The 21,511-nt window shown below is 36.2% G+C and overlaps 1 protein-coding gene and 1 non-coding gene across 2 annotated transcripts; one reads left to right on the top strand and one right to left on the bottom strand.

Annotated features, from left to right (window-relative positions):
* Positions 1 to 11,452: 11,452 nt before the first annotated feature.
* On the bottom strand, positions 11,453 to 16,243 carry LOC147531720 (uncharacterized). The gene is made up of 3 exons (XM_086649810.1): positions 14,923 to 16,243; positions 12,550 to 12,711; positions 11,453 to 12,435 (listed from the first exon to the last, which is right to left on the bottom strand). The coding sequence occupies exons 1-3, from the start codon at positions 16,241 to 16,243 to the stop codon at positions 11,453 to 11,455; spliced, it is 2,466 nt and encodes an 821-aa protein (XP_086505936.1).
* A 58-nt stretch (positions 16,244 to 16,301) lies between these two features.
* On the top strand, positions 16,302 to 16,408 carry LOC147531721 (small nucleolar RNA R71). Its single transcript, XR_015228480.1, has one exon. It is a non-coding gene; the product is annotated as a small nucleolar RNA R71 (small nucleolar RNA).
* The last annotated feature ends 5,103 nt before the right edge of the window (positions 16,409 to 21,511 follow it).

Raw genomic sequence — 21,511 nt, forward strand, 5'->3', positions numbered from 1 at the left:
ATTCATTCAAAAAAGTTAAGGGAGCCAAAAGCTGCTTTGGTCTTAAGCTTGACATGCCTAAAGCTTTTGATAGAATTGAATGGAGTTATCTGGAGAATGTTATGAACTTGATGGGGTTTTCGAGTACTTGGATCAATCTCATCAACACATGCATCTCTACCAGTTCCATGGTTGTTCTCATCAACGGGCGTCCGGGCAGTATTTTTAATGTCAATCGGGGCATTAGGCAGGGCGATCCTCTTTCTCCTTTTTTGTTTGCCATTGCCATGGAAGGGCTTAGTCGCCTATTAGATTAGAATCTTAATGATTCCTCTTTTATAAGCTTTCCTATTCCTCACTCGAACTTCTCAATCAAACATCTCCTTTTCGCTGACGACTGTATCATTTTCGGGCAAAATTCTCTTGAGAATATCTTTAACCTTAAACAAATTCTTAAGGAGTTCAGTGAGGCTTCTGGCCAAATGATCAATTACGCGAAATCGAACATTTTCTTCTCTAAAAACTCGCACCCTAAATTCAAACGCATGATTATTAGAGAACTTAAGGTCCATCAATCGTCTTCTGGTGATAAATATCTGGGCACTAACCTATTCATTGATCGTAATAAGAAGCAGGCCTTTAACTCCCTCCTTACTCAGATCAAAAACAAACTTGCCAAATGGCAAACTCATCTCCTCTCGCAAGCTGGCCGCTCAGTAGTTCTCTCCACTATCGCGGTGGCTGTTCCTTGATACCAAATGCAGTGCTTTGCCATTCCCAAAGGCATTAGTGACAGCATTGAGTCTATTCAAAGGACTTTCTGGTGGGGAAAATCCAAAACATTCCATACTATCAACTGGCAATCTATATGCAAACCTCGCAAACTTGGTGGACTCGATCTTCGTCTGCCTCAGCTTGATAACCAAGCATTTCTTCACAAACTTAACTGGCGCCTCATCAATAACCCGGATGCTATCTGGGTTCGAGTGCTTAAAGGGAAATACTTTCATAGCTCCCATAAACCCAAACCTCCCAAAAACCATCATTCTTGGCCTTGGAAATCAATCTCTAAAAACTACCATCAGATTGAGAGTCTTATCTTCTGGAATATTAACAAAGGCGAGCATATCAATATTTGGACTGACTATTGGATACCAAATCATCCACCCCCTAAACCTCCCAAAAACCATCATTCTTGGCCTTGGAAATCAATCTCTAAAAACTACCATCAGATTGAGAGTCTTATCTTCTGGAATATTAACAAAGGCGAGCATATCAATATTTGGACTGACTATTGGATACCAAATCATCCACCCCCTATTATGAACAATAACGGCTGTACGTTGGAAAAGGTATCTCAACTCATTATGAATGGAATGTGGAATTTAAATGTCATTAATACGTGTTTTAATAATGATATATGCAGTGCCATTCTCAGCATCAACACTAATCCTAATCAAGAGGATAAAGCCATCTGGACTCTGACTAAATCTGGTAATTTCTCACTCAAATCTATGTATAACTATTTAAGAACTAATATAGTTTACACTATACAAGACCAGATGGACTGGTTCTTTATATGGAATATGAATACAATTCCTCGCATTAAACTATTTCTATGGAAATGTTGCACTAATAGCTTACCGGTGAAAGCAAAAATTGGTAAATTTATTGGCAATAATAACTCTTGTGTTAACTGTAATGAGGATGAGACTCTAGACCATGTTATGCTTCATTACACTTTCGCGAAAGCCATTTGGTTTCACTATCAAGTTAGAACGGATCATATCTCTACTACAATTCAGTGAATTCAACAATGGAAACCTCTTGAGGAAGAAACAATAAACCTATATGCTAAAATACTATGGTTTATTTGGAAAGCAAGATGTGAGAATTGTTTTTCTACGAATAAACAAAATCCTTTACAAATGATAGAGAGAATTAACAATACCACGACCACACCACTCAAGAATGAGTCCAATATTACCAATAAATGCAGGGAAAAAACAAAAATTCAAACATGGAGACCTCCATCGACACCATATTTAAAAATCAACGTCGACGCCTCCTTTGTTAGTCTAAATGAACCGGCTGGAATTGGATGCATTATCCGAGATGCAGAGGCAAACTATATAATAGCGGCAGCGGATACTGTACGAGGGCAACACGCGGAAGAATGTGAAAGCTTAGCTATATTATCTAGTCTTTTATGGGCTATTCAAGTACAAATCTCTCATGTGCACTTAGAAAGCGATAATCAAGCATTAATCCTATCTCTCAATGGCAATGGAGGAGGTATTCACTGGCAATCACAAAGAATCATCCAACGGATTAAAGACATCAAGGACAAATTCACAGGAATAATCTTCTCCCATGTGTCTAGAAATTGCAATACTCATGCAGATGCTTTAGCTAAATGGGGTCGTACATACTGTCAAAAGAAAATTTGGAATGATGTTCCCTCTTTTATTTCTGATGTTTAGTTGGTCTGTAATTGACGCTCTTTTTTAATGTTATTTATCTTCATCAAAAAAAAAAGTTGAAGTCAAAAGGTTCCACCTTAACGAGGCAGATTAAATCCCACTCGTAACTTCTTCGTCAAATGGGTACAAGCTTATCCTCTCATTCATTTAGAAATAAAATGACTGAGGTGTTGTTTGTTTTTTTATTTGTGTCTGAATCTGAATTTGCTGAATTTGAATTTGTTGAACTGAATTTGCTGAATTATATTACAAATTAGATGTTTGTTTTTTAGATCTGAATTATTAGGTCTAACTTAAACTTTTGACCATTGTACCTCTACTTTATATTTTGGACAAAACAGACTCTTTCTCATTTTTCAACAAAAAAACAAAAAAACCCTAAAACCAATGTTAGGGTTTCTATTTCACTTTCTCTCCCCTCCAACCAAAAGCCAGAAACCATCCGCCTCCCTCTCTCTCTAACCTCTCTGCAAATCTCTCTCCCCTATCTCTCTCTCTGAATAAACAATGAACAGGAGTTCTTCTACAAAATCTCTCTCTCTCTCTATCTGATTACTGAGTATTGATTACTAATATTTGGTCTTTAATCAAAGTAGGGTTGATCTAATCTGATACAAGCAACCAATTTCCCACCCCCAAATGGTAACTGAAATAAGAAGTGTAAATTTAATGATCAGAGGGAAAAAGATTACCAGTGAAGACAATGAAATCAGGATTTTCTGCAAGGATCATAAGATTCATGAAAGCGGTGGTATTATGATCATAACACCCTTTGAACTGATTCGGTAATAGTGCATATCTGCAAGTTGTAAGATCTTCAATTCTCCATTTTTACCAAAACGAAGTGGAGATTTTGCATTGACAGTATCAACAAAGTGGTGATTTTGCAAATAAGGGTCTATTTCTCTGATATTTGAGCTATGGTGGTGTTGGTGGTTTGTTTTGTTGTTAGAAGTGGTTGTGGTGTTGTGATGTGAGACGGTGGTTTTTTGTTTTGGTGGTTATGGTGGTGGTGGTCTGTTTTATGGTATGTTTTATGGTCTGTTTTGTGGTCTGAGGTGGTGGTGGTTGGTTTTGTGTTCTGGTGGTGGTTGGTTTAGGGACGGTGGTGATGCTCTTGCTTGGGGTGATGGGTGAAATATTTTAATGAGAGATTTTTCTACATTTAGGGGGTATAAAAGTCATTTGACACTTTTCAGCATTTGAACCCTTATTTCAGACTTGTTTTGAAGTCTGAAATTTGTGGGCTATTTTTCAGCCGAATTCAGACCTTGACCAAATTCAGATTGGTTTTCAGATTTTCTTAAATTGTAAAACAAACATCTGAAATCTGAATTGGATCCCAATTCAGATTTCAGACCTGAAAAACTAAAAAAACAGACAGCACCTGAGTATCTTCTTCTGCTGGCATATATTTCCCTTTTTGTTAAAGAAAATGGTTGAGTTGATGAATTATTTTTTTTCCCTTTTCTTATTTGGTTATATTTAATTTTATAATAGAAATTGTGTAAGTGCTTTTTATCTGAGATTTTAAACAAATGAATTCAAGAGATAGGAAAGAGAACTTAGATATAGGCTCCATCTATGGTGCTGGATATTGATGATAGTGGATGAAGATGGTAATGGGGGATGAAGATGGTAATGGGGGATGAAGATGGTGATTAGAAATAAGAGGGATGAGAAAAATAAAAAGAAAATAAATGACTGATGGAGGAGGAGAAAGAGAATTAAAGTACAATAAAAGAAAAAGATATTTACAAAAATGCCAAATGCCAAAAATGTCATGGAGTCAAAACGAACTGTCGGACACAATTGGGAGCCAAAACGAATTACCAGGCACAATTGGGACCCAAAACAGCCAGTTGGTCACAAATTGGGGGCCAAAATAGAATTAACCCAAATTATAACCTCATTTCAGTTCAAATAGGTCATGGGCTTTGAGTCACAAAAAAAATCCAAAAACATTGGTCCAACCCTAAAATTAAATCCATTTCCTATCCTTTAGATGTTTTCCCCAAACTAACCTCATTTTTTTCCATAAACCTTACTATAATCGCCTGTAAATATTCCACAATCTTTTCTAAATTGTTAGGTTTCTTTTTATTGATTCTAACTCATATCAAATAGTTTCTTCTGTCTTTTATCTTATGTAGTAGGTTCATACCGATTGTTCCCTTTTTTCTTCATTCATTTTATTTGTTCATCTTCTTCATTTAGTTTTCAAGTTTCAGTTTAGATTTTGGATTTGGTTTTGGTTTTGGTTGTGATTTTGATTTTGGTTTTCGGTTTAGTTTTCAAGTTTCCGTTCCAATACCTTAAAGTTATCTCCGTTCATCTTCTCCTTCTCTAGGAACCAACGGATGTTGAGAGTTTCCGTGTTTTTCATAGTTAAACTACATGTAAAGAATGCAAAGTGACTTAAACTTGTTATCCTAGCAAAATCCTAATTCTGCCATATTATTCAAGAATCTATTCCCTATTTGAATAATACGATTCCAAGATCCCAATTCTTCGAAGTTAAGCGTACTAAGGCACTGCCCTTAACTCCGTCGTCCTGGGTAAGTAACATCTTTACTGATCATACTCCAATGACTCTTGGTTGACTAGTTTCACACTTAAGTGTCAAACGAATCCTTTGTCTCGAAGTCCAAAACTCTTTTGCTGACTCGTTGAGAATAACCAGTTTAGACGAGTAGACCTCTTCATAGATCTACCCGTATTGTCCCGAGGTAAAAGATGGCACTCTGCGGAGGCAGACCCACCATCGATTAAGAAGGGATCAACATATGTCTTATTTTGGGTAGGCTTATACTCAAAATTCTTTTTGGGATTATTACGTATTTTATCAAGTTTGCGTTACTATGAACTCTATCGTAACCATTCGTCACGTATACGTAATTTTTTATGTGAATTAGCGTAAGCTTTTTATCTAAAACCTTAGTATAGCCTCCTAAAAGATCTAATCTTTTAGTTTACTTCTTGTTCGCCTAATGGTTCGTTTGGATTTCATCATTGAACCACCATTGATTACTCCCACTCAAATCATGATCTCATCATTCGATTCATCAATGGTTTCTCTAGACCCTATATTCTAATTATTATTCGGGCACATACTCGTTTGTGCTTAGAAACAAGAATCGATAACTTACTGAAGGATATAGTCCTTCGGTCTGAAGGAGATGTCCTTCCGAAGGAGTGTCCTTCGACCAAGATGGCAATGCATTCAATTTGTCAGTTAGGATAACGATGACTGTATCCAGAAGATCATCTAGTCCGGTCCAATTATGGGTCGTAATGCTTAGCTAGAAGCCGCTTACGATCGTCGGATTACTTCGGGAATCCGTGACTAACATAGACCGGATCCTACAACGGGTTACACCAAAGAGTGGTAGCTTGATCGGAGAGAGTTGACTAGTGGGACCTTGTCTATAGATGGATATGATTCAGTCTGATAGTGCCAAAAAGATAGAAAGAATCGAGCTCGAAAGAGAAGCCCAAAAAGTGGTAAAACCCACTTATAGGGTGTCCTGACCAAGCCCGGTAAGGGAATGGTCAGGACCGGCCATATAAGGTGGGTGGGCCGGCTAGGGTAAGCCCATAATGGGCTTAAGTGGCCGGCCACACCATATTAGGGTAAAAACCCTAATTCGGGTCAGAAGGAGTTCTGTCAGTTTACCTTTTCAAGGATTCTTATTGAAACCTTATTTGAGTGAGACTCCTATTAGAGTTTCTCTATATAAGGGTCATTGGAGGTCAGAAAAAGGGTTGGATTTTTCTCAAGAGAAAATAGCTTCTCTCTCACAATATACAGCTAAGTGGAGAGACAGGGTGACTGTTGTGCACTTCTTTCGTACTAAAAATGATGTTAATTATGAAATTGAGAGAAGTACACTTATTTTCCCGCAAGTGCACGGTGTTTAGTTGTAGTACATTCAATGGCAAATCCGGGTATGTCGAACCCAAGGGAGCTATGGTCAAAATGATGAGAAAGTGAAAGAACTTTGTTAGTATAATTACAACTATATATATATGTGTATATATATATATATATATATATTTATGTTAGGATACTTACTACTATAATATATAAAGGGATAAGGTTTATACTATAAAGCAATCAAATACAACATGGGTAATAAGCATACTCCACTTGCAATATTATTTAGGCGGTATAACCGACCATTTATAATAGATATAGATAAAGAGAGACAAGATTACACTAAAGAAAAATTAGTACGACGTGGGTAATTGCTATACTCCACTCGTAGGTGTTAGTAAATTAGTAGTCAGTAAGTTAGTAGTTAGCAAGTTAGTAGTTAGTAAGTTAGTAGTTAGTAAGTTAGTAGTCCTTCTTCAAATGGTCCAAGTCAATCTTCTTCCTTTGTCAATATTGTTTTGTAATCCAGGGAGAAAGTCTTTCATAGGCCTTAAAGGAATGTGCAAAGAAGGGGTGTTGAAGTACTAAAGATCACAAGCTAACTTGAGTCCAAAGGAAATTTTTGAGATGTCTTTTTTTTGTTTTAGGAACTTACTCTAAATTAACAACTTCTAAAGAGAGATTTACCTTTCAATAATTTATATGATGTGGGTCTTGAGGGTATGGGGATCCTTCACCATTGCATGGAATAATTTTGTATCTCTTAGTATTTCAAATTTCATTTTCACAAACAAGTTAAAACGGTCTAGTTTTCTTGTTTTGAACAAACCTTAGTTAAATAAAATCTCTTGTTTCAAAAGAAATAATACGTTATCGATTTTCGTACCACACGGCTCATAAGATACATCAAAATAAGGTTGCTCCACCGCACACTTTGACGGTTAAAAAGAGTGTCAATCAACTTTTATTTTAATTACTTTGACGGGTGGAAATTCACTAAAAGAGATGTTATTTGCATTGAGTTCAAAAGAGGGTTTGTGAAGCAAAAGATTCTGATGGAATGTGTTTCCAAAATGTTGTATGGAAAGTTGATATGATGCACCATAAAACAACTTTTCTTACATAAAACTTTTAAAACCAAAACACGGAAAAACAAAACAATTATAACAAAATCTTCACTTACTTGAAAATGTGATTCCAAAACTATGAAAATTATTCCTTCATGGTATTATCACCCCACAACCTCAAGTATGAAACTTAGCTTTCCATTAAATTGTAGAACACTTCATTAATTTGATTCATCTTGTAACAAACTAGAAAGTAGAGAAAGAAAAATAAATTTGGAAAGAACTACAATATATGATATTTTCTTCCAAACTTGTGTGTCTTACAAATGAGATGGAGGAGGCTATTTATAGCCATTTTCTTACAACAAGTAGTAAATCACATTTACTTTTTACCCATCTTAATAGTGTTTAAAAATAATTGCTACTTGACTTATTTCCTTTATATAAGGATACATGTTTTTTACTAATAAAATTACTTTTACTATTATTTTCTACCAAGTTGATTAATTTTCACCATATCTTGTTTTTCCCACCAAATTAGTTGTAAAGTTACTACAACTATATTGTTTAAGTTAAACCACCACCATTTGTGATCATCTTCATTTGTTTATGATGTGTGTTTGGTGATATATTGCATTCATCAAGTAGATTTTTGGTAGATTTAACACCTTAATGTGTCTTCCATTATTATCTGCAAAATATTAACTACAACAAAGCATTAAACAACTAACATGGACTAACAATAAGTATTTTTAGTTGTATTTTGTACACTTTTCAGTGTACAACACACCCCCAAACCTACTTTTTGCTAGTCCTCAAGCAAAATTAAATAAACCTAACTCACTTTCGCAGGCATCGCGATTACACTTAGCATGTGTAATAAGCCGTTAAATCAATAGATTACTCAAGTGGACGAGTTGTGTCTCGTGAGGGTTTGCAGCGAATATACCCACAAAATTCTAAATTTACATATATATATGAATGCATTAGATGAAAAGATCTACCGGTGAGTCATGTAGTGTTATTCAAAAATTAGAAAAAAAACTAAAAAAAATTCGTAACTTAATTCATAAAATTCATGCATGCATCATAAGTCAATCAGATGGAACAATTTATGAACAAATGATCACCACAAACTTACCGAGTCTGCTTAATACTTGATTCTAAATCTAGCTAACTGTCTAGGATTACGAGAGTTGTAAATGTTCACTGTAATACCTCTTGGGTTTTATCTGTGATATTCTAGCTTACTCGTGTTTTTATGTTGGTGGCTTTCTCCCTACCTTGTTTTACATAGAGGCCTTCCATGTCAAAATAACGACTTTTTCCCCTTTTTTTTTTTCTTTTTTTTTTTTTGGAAAACACCAATAATGTTATATTTTTTTTTTCTTTTCTTTTGAACAAATAGCCATAACAAGAGGCAGCCCTTTCCCAACATACCTAGTCTAATTCATAGGTTTTTTTTTTTCCAACAAACCGTATGAACAAGTTAGTCAAGATTCATCTTTCTTTCACAAACCTTTCTGTTCACGGTGATCAAAAGATATACTCTGTTCGTCAATGATTAAAAACATATGCATGGTAGAATTTCGGGGTCTAAGTTATGCATTTTTCTTTTTGGAATCTCTAATGAATAAATAAAACTACTACTCACCTGCAATCTAGTTATGCATTCACGATATATATGTAAATTTAAAGCAGTTTTGAATAATTCGTAAGTTGCCAAATCATAAACAACAACACAATGAGGATTAAGATAACACACCAGAAAGCTTCGGCTATGAATTCTAGAACAGGATCTCTGCGCATTTGCTCATCTTCTTGCTTATTTCTCTGGACTTGGACGCCATAATTTCTTCTTCTCTCCATCTGTTAATTATGATCAAGAACGAGTGTGCAATACTTTTGTTTTCTGAAGAAGAAATTGTGAGAATGCCTTGGAATTCACTCACTTAAATAGAGGAAGGAAGTAAGTGAGTCATAATGAGAAATTTAAATTCAAGATCTTGAATTAATTTTTCAAAAATTTTGCCTCTACGTGTATGATTTTAAAACAGGGGACACAATTCAGAGATGATTATGGGTAAACATGTGTCAGAGGCATAATGAGTAGAATTTTGAAAATTTGTTTGGGTATGATTTTGAATTTCTGTCCACTAACAACTTATTGGATACGATTATATATATATATATATATATATATATATTTTAAGATAGACTTTGGAAGATATAAAGAATGTACAAAAGAAAAACAGATTGGGTACCCAAGATAAGTACCTCCCCCAAACCTGAATCTCACATTGTCCTCAATGTGGAATTGACGATGGATTTGTTCGTAGCTTTGTAGCAATGCATTTGAGTCGTCGGTTTAACTTAGTGTTGCCTTTCCACATAAATTGAGCAAGAGTACGAACATCTTGGTGTTGAATTACCGAAATCCAACTTTGATCTTCGAAATCAGGAGATGAAGAAACATCAGAACTATAATTTGGGACTTGTGAATTCTCTGGAAGAATAATTGCTAGATCGTCATCAGTTTGGTGGTTGAACTTCAAATTTCCCTCTGGACCTGACGAAGAAAGAGGAATAGCTTGATGACGTGGTGGCCATGTATCTTGGATACAATTAGTGAGAGTGTGTGTCATTGCTATTAGAGATAACTTTTTCCACGATTCCTTGTTGATATCGAATGCTGGCACATGATTCAGAAGTTTTGTGATCAGCACTGGGAGAATTACCTTATGCTTATCGGTTCGCCATGCATCAATTATAGAGCGTACCAAGAGACGATTAATACAAATAGCATGAGTCTTTCTTTGTAAATCAACCATGACTTCAACATGTCGGTTGGAGATTCGGGTTAATTTGGCATTACCGAATACGTTGCTACATAACCATCGATGAAGAACAACTTGATTAATACGTAACACTTGGGGGTTCAGACTTCTAGATGTGCTACAAATCGGTGTGGAAGTTCCAGTAAGTTCTGTTAGGTTAACTGCGCCCCTGTAAGATGGTTCGTGAAAATGCAACAAAGAGGGTACTCCGATAATATTTCCAATAACGTCTGGTGTGATTACTAGTGTAATTCCCCACCAATTAACGACTATGGAGTCGTTGGGACAATTAACTTCCGTAATTCCATTGTAGAATTCTCTTACAATATTTGGGCAATATATGGTGTCCTCATCGTAGAACAGAGCATTCCATCCTCGAGCTTTAAGTTCGTCGGAGTAATACGCACCAAAGACAGGATTTTCGAACAAAACGTGGAATGGTTGTTCAGGAGTCAAGCTTGCGAAAGAAGCCATTGATATGAAGCTGACTCTATTGCCACGAGTATTTAAACAAAATGAGAATCATCTCAGAGATTGCACTGGGGACACAAATCTTGCTAACACTGCAGTTCACAGAAGGTGACTATCAGTTGTCATGTCATCTTTCTATTTTCTCTCTCTCTCTCTTTTTTTTTTTTATTTATCACTTGGATACTCTCTCACAAAATTCAGTTCTGGGTTGCCTCCCGAAAAGCGCTAAATTTAATGTCTTCAGCCAGACAGATTATCTCAATTCCATGAAGCTGTAGTATCTCTCCCCCAAGTTCTTTTGGAGTCTACTTCAGCACGCGAAAAACAATAGTAAACACGGAAGGAACATCTTTCAGCCAACTGTAGCAATCCAGGACAGGTTTCAACTTCACAACGCTTACACCACCCTAGTCGCTTAGCTTTTCGGTGTCTAGCAAAAGAAGATTTTCCTTCCCCCAAATCTCGTGTTTTAAGGATGATATCTTTCTGTATATGTTGAGGTAATCGATCCCAATAGCTTAACATAGGTTGAGTCTTGGGAACCCAAACCAACCTAGTGCCCTTCTGACCGGAGCTGGGTGCTGGATCCATTTTTCTTCAGCCAGTAAGAAGTTTCGGGCTAGTCCTTCCCTTGTTTGCAACCACCAAAATAAAGAGCGGAATTAACCGTCGTTACTGGACAGGGTTAGGTTAGTCTGCACACAACACACAGAATGATTCAATTAGAAGATTAAATTTTTAGATATATGTTGGGTCTTCTAAGAGAATTTCTTCCACATCACGACTTCGTAGCTCGAGAAAGGGTTTAACCCTTTGACCAATTACTTTAAAGATGTTACCAGTGTTTGGATTCTCTAATTCAACAGCTCCGTGCTCAAAGACAGATTTCACAATGTAAGGTCCTGGCCATCGTGATTTCAATTTTCCAGGATGTAAATGAAGCCTAGAATTATACAAAAGTACCTTTTGAGCAGGTTCGAATGTGCGTCTTAAAATAGACTTATCATGAAATATTTTCATTCGATTTTTGTAAATTTTATTACTCTGATAGGCTTCATTGCGAATCTCCTCCAGTTCAGACAGCTGTAATTTCCTGTGTTGTCCAGCTTTACTCATTTCAAAGTTCAAGTTTTTAATGGCCCAATAAGCTCTGTGTTCCACTTCAACTGGTAAATGACAAGCTTTACCATAGACCAGTCTATAAGGAGACATACCAATCGGAGTCTTAAATGCAGTGCGGTAGGCCCATAAAGCATCATGCAAATGCAGTGACCAGTCTTTTCGGTCTGGTCGCACTGTTTTTTCTAAGATTTGTTTGATCTCACGATTTGATATTTCGACTTGTCCACTAGTTTGTGGATGATATGGTGTTGCTACCTTATGAGTGATTGAGTACCTTTTCATTAGTTTTTCAAAGATTTTGTTACAAAATTGTGATCCACCATCACTAATCACTGCTCGGGGTGTACCAAATCTAGCAAAAATATTTTCTTTTAGAAATTTTAACACCACTTTATGATCATTGGTCTTAGTTGCAGTTGCTTCTACCCATTTTGAAACATAATCAACAGCAACAAAGATATAGTTATATCCAAAAGAAGGAGGAAATGGGCCCATAAAATCAATGCCCCAAACATCAAACAGTTCAACAATTAAGATTGGGTTGAGGGGCATCATATTCCTACGAGTAATTCCCCCCATTCGCTGACACCTGTTACAAGCTTTACAATAATCAAAGCTATCTTTAAAAAGTGTTGGCCAATAAAAACCACATTGTAAGATTTTTGCAGATGTTTTCTTTACACTAAAGTGACCTCCACATGCATGATCGTGACAAAAAGAAATGATATCATAAAATTCTGTGTTAGGTACACATCTCCTAATGACTTGATCTGCACAGTGTTTAAACAGATACGGATCATCCCAGAAAAATCCTTTTACTTCGTGTAAAAAATTTTCCCGATCATTTTTACTCCAGTGAGATGGAATTTCCCCTACTGCCAAATAGTTGACAATGTCAGCATACCAGGGTAGTTCAGATACAACCATAAGTTGTTCATCAGGGAATGCTTCATTTATAGGTTCATTAATTATAGAAGATTCAACAATCAATCGTGACAGGTGGTCGGCTACCACATTGTCTGTACCTTTTTTTATCTCGAATTTCTATGTCAAACTCTTGTAACAAAAGAATCCATCTAATCAGCCGTGCTTTAGCATCTTTCTTTGCAAATGGGTACTTAACAGCGGCATGGTCAGTGTAGACTATGATCTTAGAACCTAGAAGATAAGGACGAAATTTTTCCAAAGCAAATACTATAGCCAATAACTCTTTTTCAGTGGTAGAGTAGTTTAGCTGTGCATCAGAGAGAGTTCTACTAGCATAGTAGATAACATGAGATTTTTATCAATTCTTTGTCCCAAGACAGCTCCTAGTGCATAATCTGATGCATCACACATTATTTCAAATGGAAAATTCCAATCAGGGGGTTGGATTATTGGAGCAGATGTGAGCTCATTTTGAAGCGTTTTGAACGCCTTCTCGCATGTTTCATCAAACTCAAACGGTACCTCTCTTGAAAGTAGATGACACAGAGGTTTTCAAATTTTACTAAAGTCTTTTATAAACCTTCGATAAAAACCTGCATGTCCCAAAAATGATCGAATTTCTTTTACCGATTTTGGGCTAGGTAACCCAGAAATAACTTCTACCTTTGCTTTATCGACCTCCATGCCTTTTGAAGAAATAACATGGCCAAGGACAATTCCCCGTTTTACCATAAAATGGCATTTTTCCCAATTAAGTACTAAGTTGCTTTCCTTGCATCTGAGTAACACAAGAGACAAATGATTAATACATTCATCAAAAGATGACCCAAAAACAGAGAAATCATCCATAAATACTTCAAGAAAGCGTTCAACCATATCAGAAAAGATTGACATCATGCATCGTTGAAAAGTGGCAGGAGCGTTGCACAGTCCAAAAGGCATTCTCCTATAGGCAAAAGTACCGAATGGGCAAGTAAAAGTTGTCTTTTCTTGATCCTCTGGTGCAATTGGTATTTGGTTGTAACCTGAATACCCATCAAGGAAACAGTAATATGCATGTCCAGCTAATCTTTCTAACATTTGATCAATGAATGGAAGTGGGAAATGATCCTTTCGAGTGGCATTGTTGAGTTTACGGTAGTCAATGCAAACTCGCCATCCTGTTTGAACTCTTGTTGGGACTAATTCATCTTTTTGGTTCTTGACAACTGTAATTCCTGATTTTTTCGGAACGACTTGAACTGGGCTTACCCATTTACTATCAGATATGGAGTAAATGACACCTACATCTAATAGCTTAATCACTTCCTCTTTAACAACTTCCTTCATGATTGGATTTAACCTCCTTTGTGGTTCTCGAGAGATTTTGGCATCATCCTCAAGATAGATTTTATGCATTACCACAGAAGGACTTATCCCTTTGATGTATGTTATTGTCCAACCTATTGCTTCTTTGTGTAACTTAAGAAGATCTACAAGTTTTTTCTCATTTTCTTGATTTAAATCTGAAGCAATAATCACAGGTAATGTTTCTTCTGATCCTAAAAAGACGTATTTTTGTGTGTCAGGAAGGACTTTCAATTCTAACTTCGGTGGGACAATAGTGGAGGGTTGTGGTGGTAGCTTTGGAAGTGGTAGTGGTTCTATCCGAGGTTTCCATGGTTGTCGATGAGTTTCCTGATCTAGGACGGCATTTACCTCCAAAAGTTTAATCACATCTTGGATTACCGAGTCATTTTCCTTATCCCATTCATTTCCTAACAGACTTCTCTCCAAAGGATCCATGTATTTATGCATAGGAAACGAGTCATTAAGAATTTGTTCCATCATTAACATCCCATGTGACTCATTTACTTCAGTAGGAGGATCATTAATGTTGAAAACATTAAATCTGGCTGTCATGTTACCAAATCGCATCACTAGCAGACCACTATCACAATCAATTAAAGAACGAGAAGTTTTCAAAAATGGACGACCTAATATGACTGGTATTGCACTGGCCCCTTCTGGAACAGGTTGTGTATCAAGTATGTAAAAATCCACAGGGAAGTAGAATTTATCACATTTGATAATCACATCTTCAACTACTCCTCTAGGGATTTTTACTGATCTGTCTGCAAGCTGTAATGTGACAGCTGTTTTCTTAAGATTTCCTAGACCAAGTTGTTCATACACAGAGAATGGTAAGAGATTAACTCCTGGCCCTAAATCAAGCAAAGCTCTGTCAATGTGATGGGTACCTATCATGCATGCAATTGTGGGACTACCTGGGTCTTTAAATTTTACAGCCACTTTCTGTTGAATTATTGAACTCACATTCTCGGTAAAAAATGCTCTTTTTGGGACATTAGTCCTCCTTTTGGTGGTGCATAAATCCTTCAAAAATTTGGCATAGGAAGGGATTTGTTCAATTGCATCTAAAAGTGGGATGTTAATTCTTACTTCCTTGAGTACTTCTAAGATGTCCCTATCATGTGATGGTTTCTTTGATTGCCTAAGCCTTTGAGGGAATGGTGCTTTGGGAACACCATGTTGTCCACTCCCAGCTTCTTGTGATGAAGTTGGTTGTGTAGGACTTAGATTGTTATTCTTAGGAAGCTCAATTGGCATTTGAATTTTATTATCTATTTGTTTCCCAGATCTAAGTGTAGTTATGGATTTCACTTCACTATATATTTCAGGTGGGGTAGAATTAGACACACTAATCTCATATTGACCTCTAGGATTTGGAAAAGGTTGACTTGGGAGTTTGCCTTTTTCCCGTTCACTTACTGATGTGGCAAGTTGACCTACCTGAGTCTCTAATTTTGCTATGGCTTGAGTGTTTTGCCTAGCACTTGCTTGAACTTCTTTTAACACCTGTCCTGTAGTTTCCATAAATCTTTCTAGAGTGGTCTCTAGAGTTGATTTTTGTACTTGTGGTTGATTTGGGAATGGTTGATGTTGGGGTATTGCTCTAGCATTCTGATATGGGATCGTACTAGAGTTTACCTGACCTTGGTTTGATTGATTTTGTGGATTTTGGTTTTGATACGATGGACCTCCACTACCACTGGGATTTTGATTATTTCTCCATGAAAAATTTGGATGATCTCTCCAACCAGGATTATAGGTATTACTGTAAGGATTCGGTCTTTGATAGTTAGCATGTAAAGCATGAACTTGCTCGATGAGAGCTTGGTCATCTATAGAGACATTTGAATCTCCAGAATCATGACTATATTGTGCTTGACCTTGGTCATTGTGGATTTGAAATACTGATCGATGTAGAGTTAAAGCTTCTATTTTTCTCGTAAGATTTTCAATTTTGGCATCAATCTCAGTTTCTCTACTAATTTCACTATGACCTCCTCTGTTCGATTTTTCCTTCTTGTTCGAAAAACCCCATAGTTGTGAGTTCTCTGCAAAAGCTTCAAGAGATTCATAAGCTTCATCTTCTAATTTGTCTAAAAACATCCCTCCATGCATTGATTGAATCATATTTTTATGTGTGATTGTGAGACCATCATAAAAATGTTGCACTAATTTTCCTTTTTCAAAACCATGATGTGGACATTTTAAAAGTATGCTTTTGAATCTTTCCCATGCTTCATAAAATTGTTCGTCATCTTTTTGTGAAAAATCAACAATTTGTTTCCTGAACTCATTTGTTTTCGCCCTAGAAAAGAATTTCACGAGGAACTTTGTTACCAACTCATCCCAAGTTCTCACAGAGTTAGGGAGAAGAGAATTCAACCATGACTTAGCTTTTTCTTTTATAGAAAACGGGAACAACCTTAAGCGGACCGAATCATCACTAAAGTTTTAAAATTTGCTCGTGGAGCATATATGCAAAAACTCATTAATATGTTCATATGGATTTTCTCTATCGGTCCCATAAAATGAAGGTAGTAATGCTATCACATTGGATTTCAACTCATAGTGTGTTGCAGTGGTTGGTGGTAACTCAATGCATGACAATGGGTTAGTTATGATTGGTGCAAAATGTTGCTTAAGGGTTTTTCCCTCTTCTGCTGGATTATCCATTCTTGGTGGTGGACTTGGGTCTTTGCAAAATGATTTTGATTCTAAACCTAAATCGAATAAGGGTGATTCGATTTGTCCTTCTTGAAAGTTGGGAATATATGATTCTTTGTTCACACTATCTATACTTTCTGTTTTTGAGGTACTTGAACTACAAGGATGAGTACTAATAAATAAATTTTGTGGTGAATCTAGTCGGGCTAACCGAGTCTTTTCTTTTCGAGACCACCTACTCATACATCAAACCTTGCATACAAAGATGAGAAATGAATTTGAAGAACAATTTTTTTTTTTTTTTTTTTTAAAAAAAAAACTATATTATACTAATAATCAACTAGATTAGAGAAGAAAACTTTCCTTTTCAAACTTTGAACACAAACTGCTCCCCGGCAGCGGCGCCAAAAAACTTGTTGTGCACTTCTTTCGTACTAAAAATGATGTTAATTATGAAATTGAGAGAAGTACACTTATTTTCCCGCAAGTGCACGGTGTTTAGTTGTAGTACATTCAATGGCAAATCCGGGTATGTCGAACCCAAGGGAGCTATGGTCAAAATGATGAGAAAGTGAAAGAACTTTGTTAGTATAATTACAACTATATATATATGTGTATATATATATGTCTATATATATTTATGTTAGGATACTTACTACTATAATATATAAAGGGATAAGGTTTATACTATAAAGCAATCAAATACAACATGGGTAATAAGCATACTCCACTTGCAATATTATTTAGGCGGTATAACCGACCATTTATAATAGATATAGATAAAGAGAGACAAGATTACACTAAAGAAAAATTAGTACGACGTGGGTAATTGTTATACTCCACTCGTAGGTGTTAGTAAATTAGTAGTCAGTAAGTTAGTAGTTAGCAAGTTAGTAGTTAGTAAGTTAGTAGTTAGTAAGTTAGTAGTCCTTCTTCAAATGGTCCAAGTCAATCTTCTTCCTTTGTCAATATTGTTTTGTAATCCAGGGAGAAAGTCTTTCATAGGCCTTAAAGGAATGTGCAAAGAAGGGGTGTTGAAGTACTAAAGATCACAAGCTAACTTGAGTCCAAAGGAAATTTTTGAGATGTCTTTTTTTTGTTTTAGGAACTTACTCTAAATTAACAACTTCTAAAGAGAGATTTACCTTTCAATAATTTATATGATGTGGGTCTTGAGGGTATGGGGATCCTTCACCATTGCATGGAATAATTTTGTATCTCTTAGTATTTCAAATTTCATTTTCACAAACAAGTTAAAACGGTCTAGTTTTCTTGTTTTGAACAAACCTTAGTTAAATAAAATCTCTTGTTTCAAAAGAAAAAATACGTTAGCGATTTTCGTACCACACGGCTCATAAGATACATCAAAATAAGGTTGCTCCACCGCACACTTTGACGGTTAAAAAGAGTGTCAATCAACTTTTATTTTAATTACTTTGACGGGTGGAAATTCACTAAAAGAGATGTTATTTGCATTGAGTTCAAAAGAGGGTTTGTGAAGCAAAAGATTTTGATGGAATGTGTTTCCAAAATGTTGTATGGAAAGTTGATATGATGCACCATAAAACAACTTTTCTTACATAAAACTTTTAAAACCAAAACACGGAAAAACAAAACAATTATAACAAAATCTTCACTTACTTGAAAATGTGATTCCAAAAGTATGAAAATTATTCCTTCATGGTATTATCACCCCACAACCTCATGTATGAAACTTAGCTTTCCATTAAATTGTAGAACACTTCATTAATTTGATTCATCTTGTAACAAACTAGAAAGTAGAGAAAGAAAAATAAATTTGGAAAGAACTACAATATATGATATTTTCTTCCAAACTTGTGTGTCTTACAAATGAGATGGAGGAGGCTATTTATGGCCATTTTCTTACAACAAGTAGTAAATCACATTTACTTTTTACCCATCTCAATAGTGTTTAAAAATAATTGCTACTTGACTTATTTCCTGTATATAAGGATACATGTTTTTTACTAATAAAATTACTTTTACTATTATTTTCTACCAAGTTAATTAATTTTCACCATATCTTGTTTTTCCCACCAAATTAGTTGTAAAGTTACTACAACTATATTGTTTAAGTTAAACCACCACCATTTGTGATCATCTTCATTTGTTTATGATGTGTGTTTGGTGATATATTGCCTTCATCAAGTAGATTTTTGGTAGATTTAACACCTTAATGTGTCTTCCATTATTATCTGCAAAATATTAACTACAACAAAGCATTAAACAACTAACATGGACTAACAATAAGTATTTTTAGTTGTATTTTGTACACTTTTCAGTGTACAACAGTGACTCAAGTCGAGGAGCTACATATGAAGCTCTCATCTTCAGGATAAAGGAGTTGGAATCTAATTCGAGGATAGCGAATCCAGGTATTCTCTTTATGTTTCTAGTTCATTATTAGTTCTTGTACGCGATCCTGGATAACTGGTGTTAATCATATGATGATTGAGATTCAGCTTACAACATTAGTTAGATGATTATGTGTATTAGATACATACAAAACTCTTCAGTGGCATCACGAGCCGTTTTCATGTAACTAGTTTTGACTAGAACGACTTAGATTCACACTTGATTTATTAGATAGATAAGTTTGAATAGAGGTTCGAACAAGTTTTGGTTAGTTTGAATGAGATTTATTCTTAATCAAAACATGGTTTTGAAAGGGTTTCAAAGCATAGAAATCTTGGATTTTGAGTTTTTTGAAAAACTATGATTTTAGTGTTTTGATTTTTGAAAAAAAGTTTTAAAAATCATTGTTTTTTATGATCGAATCATCAAAAACAGCAGCAATAACAGCAACTATATGAGAAAAGGAGGAAGAAACAAGAGTTTAGAAGTTTCTAAACTCTTAAGAGTCCCGGGCCAAGCTGGCAGGACGCGTCCTATGCCGTCTTGCGACAGAACCCTAATCCAACTCGGACTAGGTGAAAAAGAAGAATGACACATACTGAATGTGCATAGATTTCACCGACCTCAACAAAGCCTGCACGAAGGACAGTTTCCCGTTACCATCTATAGACCAGCTGGTGGATTCCACTGCCGGCCACGAACTACTCAGCTTTATGGATGCTTTTGCAGGATACCATCAGATTGCTATGCACTTGACAGATCAGGAGCATACTTCCTTCCTAATTGACCGAGGGCTATATTGCTAGCAGTAGATGCCCTTCGGTCTCAGAAACACCTGAGCTACATATCAATGTCTTGTCAACGGATTTTCGGAGACCAGGTTGGAAAAACGGTCGAATGCTACGTGGACGACATGATCGTGAAAAGCAGAGTTCGGAAAGACCTGATCCCAGTCTGAAAATCGCCTTCGACAGACTTCAAGCGTATAACATGAAGCTAAACCCCGAGAAATGTGCATTCGGAGTAACTTCGGGAAAATTCTTAGGATTCATGGTAAGCCACAGAGGGATAGAAGCTAACTCGGCTAAAATCACAACGCTGAGAGACATGCCCGGCTCGAAAAGCCGAAAAGATGTCCAACGATTGACGGGAAGGCTGGCGTCTCTATCTAGGTTCCTCAGCAAAATGGGAGATAAGGCCCTACCTTTCTTCAAGACTCTCCGCAAGATACCAGATTTCACATGGACGAACGAAGTGAAAGAAGCATTCCAAGCACTGAAGACACATCTGATGGGGCTGTCATTGTTAGTTAGCCGCAGTCCTGGGGACGAGCTAACCGTCTACCTCGCAACTTCGGGAGAGGCAGTCTCAGCGGTGGTAATCAAACTGATAGAAGGAATAATGCATCCGATATATTTCGTGAGCAAAGTATTGGGTGGAGCAGAGCTGAATTACCCGACTGTGGAAAAATTGGCATTCGCGCTTATCCTAACAGCCAGAAAGCTCCGCCCCTACTTCAAGTCTCACGCAATAATTGTACAAACGGATCAATAGCTCAGGAACATACTCCAGAAAATGGATCTTTCTGGAAGGTTAACCAAGTGGGCAGTAGAATTAAACGAATTCGATATTAGATCGAGCCTCGGACCGCGATAAAAGGGCAAGCATTAGTCGATTTTGTAACAGAATGCTCTATTACAACAGCCAGCGTCGGACCAGAGCGGGTTTGGACTTTCTTCGTAGATGGAGCCCCTAGCGAAGCAATTAAAGCAGTGCTGATTTGTAACATCCTAAGTTTTTAAGGTTAGTTGTGGGATTATTTAACATTAGGGTCAAGTCAAATCAAGGACTAAATCAGCAAAGAGGACAATTTGGGGGGTATTTGCAGTCAAGCCAAAACTAAGGGCCTAACTACAATTTTGTGGAATTGGATAAGAGAAGAAAAATCAGATCTTTAATCCCTCTTTTGCTCGACAGAAATTGAGGGTTAGGGGTTGGTTCTGAACACTTGTTTGGTTGAGCTTGAGGATTCGTCAGATAAATTTGGAGAAACCATGAGTTTTGACTGGTCAAATTCAAGATTTGGACGTCATATGGACCTTGATAGATAGGTAGTAGCATTTACCGTTATCGATGAATGTGGACCATCGGGTTGGAACGCTTTTTAGTGAGTGAAAATCTTATTTGTTTTCTAAATCGTTGTTTAGAACTGAAAACGATTTTATAAATATTTGAAACAATTTTATTCATAAAACAATTTGATTTGTATTTAAAATCATTAGTTTTCAAAATAAAACTAAGTATTTAGTTTTTGGGTTTTACTATTAACATTGAATAAATTTTAATACTAATAAG

This window comes from Eschscholzia californica, unplaced genomic scaffold, assembly GCF_041429995.1.
Source record: "Eschscholzia californica isolate CP2 unplaced genomic scaffold, dmEscCali1.0.p SCAF_6, whole genome shotgun sequence".
NCBI classification, from domain to species: domain Eukaryota; kingdom Viridiplantae; phylum Streptophyta; class Magnoliopsida; order Ranunculales; family Papaveraceae; genus Eschscholzia; species Eschscholzia californica.